This window comes from Poecilia formosa, unplaced genomic scaffold (assembly GCF_000485575.1).
Source record: "Poecilia formosa unplaced genomic scaffold, Poecilia_formosa-5.1.2 Scaffold60, whole genome shotgun sequence".
Classification (NCBI taxonomy): Eukaryota; Metazoa; Chordata; class Actinopteri; order Cyprinodontiformes; family Poeciliidae; genus Poecilia; species Poecilia formosa.
Window position 1 is genome coordinate 861,346 of NW_006799999.1, and position 3,867 is coordinate 865,212.

The 3,867-nt window shown below is 37.9% G+C and overlaps 1 protein-coding gene across 1 annotated transcript in view; it reads right to left on the bottom strand.

Moving 5' to 3' along the window:
- Positions 1-1,912: 1,912 nt before the first annotated feature.
- cdh16 (cadherin 16, KSP-cadherin) overlaps positions 1,913-3,867 on the bottom strand; it is a 22,402-nt gene continuing 20,447 nt past the window's right edge. Inside the window, exons 15-17 of the mRNA XM_016672384.1 lie at positions 3,392-3,508; positions 2,683-2,799; positions 1,913-2,521 (exon numbers count right to left, since the gene is read on the bottom strand). Of these exons, the coding sequence (XP_016527870.1) occupies positions 2,421-2,521; positions 2,683-2,799; positions 3,392-3,508 (335 nt within the window). The 3' untranslated portion in view covers positions 1,913-2,420. The remainder of the gene's footprint in view (positions 2,522-2,682; positions 2,800-3,391; positions 3,509-3,867) is intronic.

The following is a 3,867-nucleotide window of genomic DNA, read 5'->3' on the forward strand; positions in this document are numbered from 1 at the left end:
TTGACATTCTTGAATCCACAGCATTCTGTAAAAGGAATTTGCTTTGTTTTGAATTTGATTGTTTTATAAATCTAGGATTATGTGTGTTTAGCCAATGTTACACTAAGGGTGCGTTCACACTGCAGCCTGAAGTGACTCAATTCCGATTTTTTGGCAATTCCGATTTTTTTGCCGGGGCTGTTCACACTGCCAGTAAATGTGACCTGTATGCGTTCTACAGTCTGAACGGGCAAACGACCTGAAGTGTCCCGCATGTGCAGTAGAGGGCGCAATAGCGTCAGCGTTCTCAGTGTTCTGCCAACTGCCATAAAAAGAAGAAGTGCTCAGTGTTTGCGGAAGTAAACATGGAGGCTAACGGTGGAGCTTAGCTTACATATTTGAAGTTGTTGTCCGGCCGGAGCAGCATATTAACAACTTAATCCTCATATAATCCGTCATGGTTGTTGTTTTTCTTCCCACTTGCGCATATCAGGACGCAGAATAGTGAGATTTGTTGAGAATCAGTGACGTTCAGTTCGGATGAAGGCGACCTGGACGTTAGGTCGCATTTGAATCGGATACGAGTCGGATATGGGTCACATTCGAAAAAGAATCCGACCTGTGCTGTTCACACTGCCATGAAAAGATTGGATACAGGTCGCATTACGTCAAAAAAATCAGAATTGAGTCACTTCAGGCTGCAGTGTGAACGCACCCTAAGAGGTGAGGTGTGGAAAAGAGAAGTCATCACTCAGACGTAGCTGTACAGCAAACAGCTGGTTTATTGGCTTTCAGGCATCACAGCAGCTTGCAAAGTGACAGAACTCCCATTATTGTCTCTGCTATATCCAACAGTACACACACGCACACTTCTTGCGTAGCTATGACTATTATTGTTTGCTGCATCTCATCTTTTTGTATGGCTGCTGCTGCTGTTGTTTCTATTCTTGTGGTTGATGAAGATGATGTTGTTGTCCTGGTGGTTTCACGACACTTTCCTTGTTCCTGTTGTTTTTTTTTTTTCTATTAAATCCCTTGCCTTGCAACCACTCATTGGTTTTTACTACTCTTCCATTGTTTACTTCTGTCACTGAGTGTATTTTGTTCTATTCTGCTACTAGTTTCCCTTTCCTTGGTGAAGAAAAGTATCCCCAGCAAATAATGTTGCCACCAGCATGTTTCAATGATCATTAAACCTATGTGGTCTGGGTAATGTGCATATTTGTTTTGTACTCCAAAGACTTCAGTTTTGCTCTATTCTGACCAGAGTCCCTTCTTTGATGTGTTACTGTGGCCCCTTCAAAGCTTGCTGCAGACTGCAAACAGTTCTGAAATGTTTCTTTCAATAATGGTTTTCTGTGCCTTTTTTTTTTTTTTACTCGCACTCTTACATAGAGGCCAGATTTATGGAGCTTGGATATGAACTGTGAATCTTTTTGTGTTTTTCTGAAGCAGGGCTAACAATCTGACTGCTGTGTTTTACTCAGGAGTGTCCAAGCCTAACAGAAATGTGGTCATAGCAGTGTTAATGGACATGTATGTGAACCTCATTTCACAAAGCTTCACTGTTTGTCACTGAGAGGTCATTGTTTGGTTGGGCAGTGTTATTCAGTGGACCTTCAGTTCTTGAACTATTTTTAGCAACACTTTTGTCTGAATATAGCTCTGCCTGCCTGTTAGGTCATCTCGGTCAGCATTTGAAAAAAGAAAAAAAACAACCTTAATTGCCAAGACCACAGCATACACCTAATGTAATTTTAGAGTTCTCGCTGTCTTATTAGATTAAAGGTTTTAGGATGTGTAAGGAGTGACAGCTCCAGATAATAAACTAGAACCTGCGAAGATGTAAGTTTGCTGTGAAATGTATATACAAAACGGATAAAAAAGAAGACAAAAGCTATTGTTTAATGATGGCACTATTTGCAACTTCTGGAATGGTTTATTACAATTAAAATGTGAAATTCCACACAAAATTACACTAATTACATGATATTTATTTTGATTTCTGAATTATTCTACAGTGTATTGTAAATACAACAAAATAGAAAGCGTCATCCGTCAGCTATGCGTTTGTAAGATGTTAGCTACAAACGAGTGAGCCTACTGTTTCTGGAAAATAAATTTATGTATAAGGTTAAATATTTTTAAGAATAATTTCTCTTTTTAAACGTTTCTGTTGTATTCTTGTTGTTCTTCACATTTTTCATAAGTGCGGCTTCATACATGTATAAAATATCTCAAAGCAAAGCAACACTTCTATAGGAAAAAACAAGAAAAAAGACAAAAAGGCAAACATAAGTTACAATCATGTCCCAAGAATATGGCGTTAACACACCGCATGCATTGAATAGAACTAAAATATTTGCAATGGACTTAAAGCAACATTTCTACATTGGTGCAGATAGAGTGAAGACAGTAATTATGTACAATATTCATTGTAGTTAGATGGATATCTTCAGCGGAACCCTCTCCTGGCTGGTTTTGCTCGGCTCTTTGGGGTTTTGATAGGACAGTCTGACGAAAATAACAATGAGGATGATTCCTAGAACATAAACAATACTTTTACAGTTTACTGGTCTGTGAAGCATTCATCACGTATATGCAATATTGTTTTATTTTACAATTACAGGTTCTATAATGTCATTTTCTGAATGTTATATCATAAGTATGATATATCTATGACATTCAAACCTCACTGCTCACCTATGACTGCAAAGGTGCCAAGCAGAAGCCCCACTGTAGACTGGATAGTTGGCATGCCCTGCAGCGGCTTGGCAGCTATTTTGCAGTTTCCTCTGACGTTGCAGGGACACACTGTCACTAAAGGGAGAAACATAAAGTGTCAACCAGAGAAACACAACCTTTTCTAGTAACATAGTAAAACACGGCACACAACAATTAGTCTGAAAATGGTTTGAGTATACTTCAAGACGTATTATATTTTTTAAATTGTTGGCAAAACTAACAAAAAAAAGGGCCACATAATAACACACTTGGTGTGTTAGTGGGGAATGTTGAAAGAATAGTAATTTCTCTCTAGTGAACTAGTATAAATAAAGAGAGAAAAAATAAGAATGATAAATATAAGAATGAGAGAATGCATTATTAGAGTCAGTCAAAATTTATCAGCCACAAAAGAGACGGTCAAAAAATAACGACACCTTGTTCTCTGAACAGTGTCCTTAACTCCGGATGTATGATTATGTAAATATCTGGTGTCAGCAAGATTAAGATTAGGATTGGGCACAGCGCAACCTTAAAGAGAGCAGTGCAGTCACAAGTCTGGAAGGAAATCATTTGTGCTTTTGCATCATGAATAAACAAGAACAGAGAGAGGGCGAGGAGAAGCGTTCACACAGAGGTTCATCGCTTTTGTCCCTCACGCTCCTCGTGACTCGCATGTGAGCGTTACCTGGCAGGTTTATGAAGGTGCTCCGGGGAGGAGAGCTGCTGTCAGAGATAGTGAAAGGCACCATGTAGACCTCAGGGGGCAGGTTGGGTATGTTTAATGACAAGTTGGTGTGAGTATCTAAAGAAAATAAGACAAATGATTAGTGTGTTGTACTTTTGTTTGATAAATGTATCTCAGATTAACACGTAACTTATTACATTTCAATTACAATAGAAATATTAGAGGAGGAAAAATAAAGCAATCAGTGTATCACTTGACTTGTTAATCAAACAAAAAGCTTTATACTAAGAATTTTATTAGATTAATAGCAACATAAAAAAACCCAAATAAATCTAAAGAACAATCATTCTGATTTTACTGAATTCACAGCTCCTTCACAATATTAAAGTGCTATTTTCTGCTAAGGTAAATAATGTTTAAAATATTTTCTAAATGTGGACAATCTACCGTTCAAGAATTTACATACAAGCAATCCG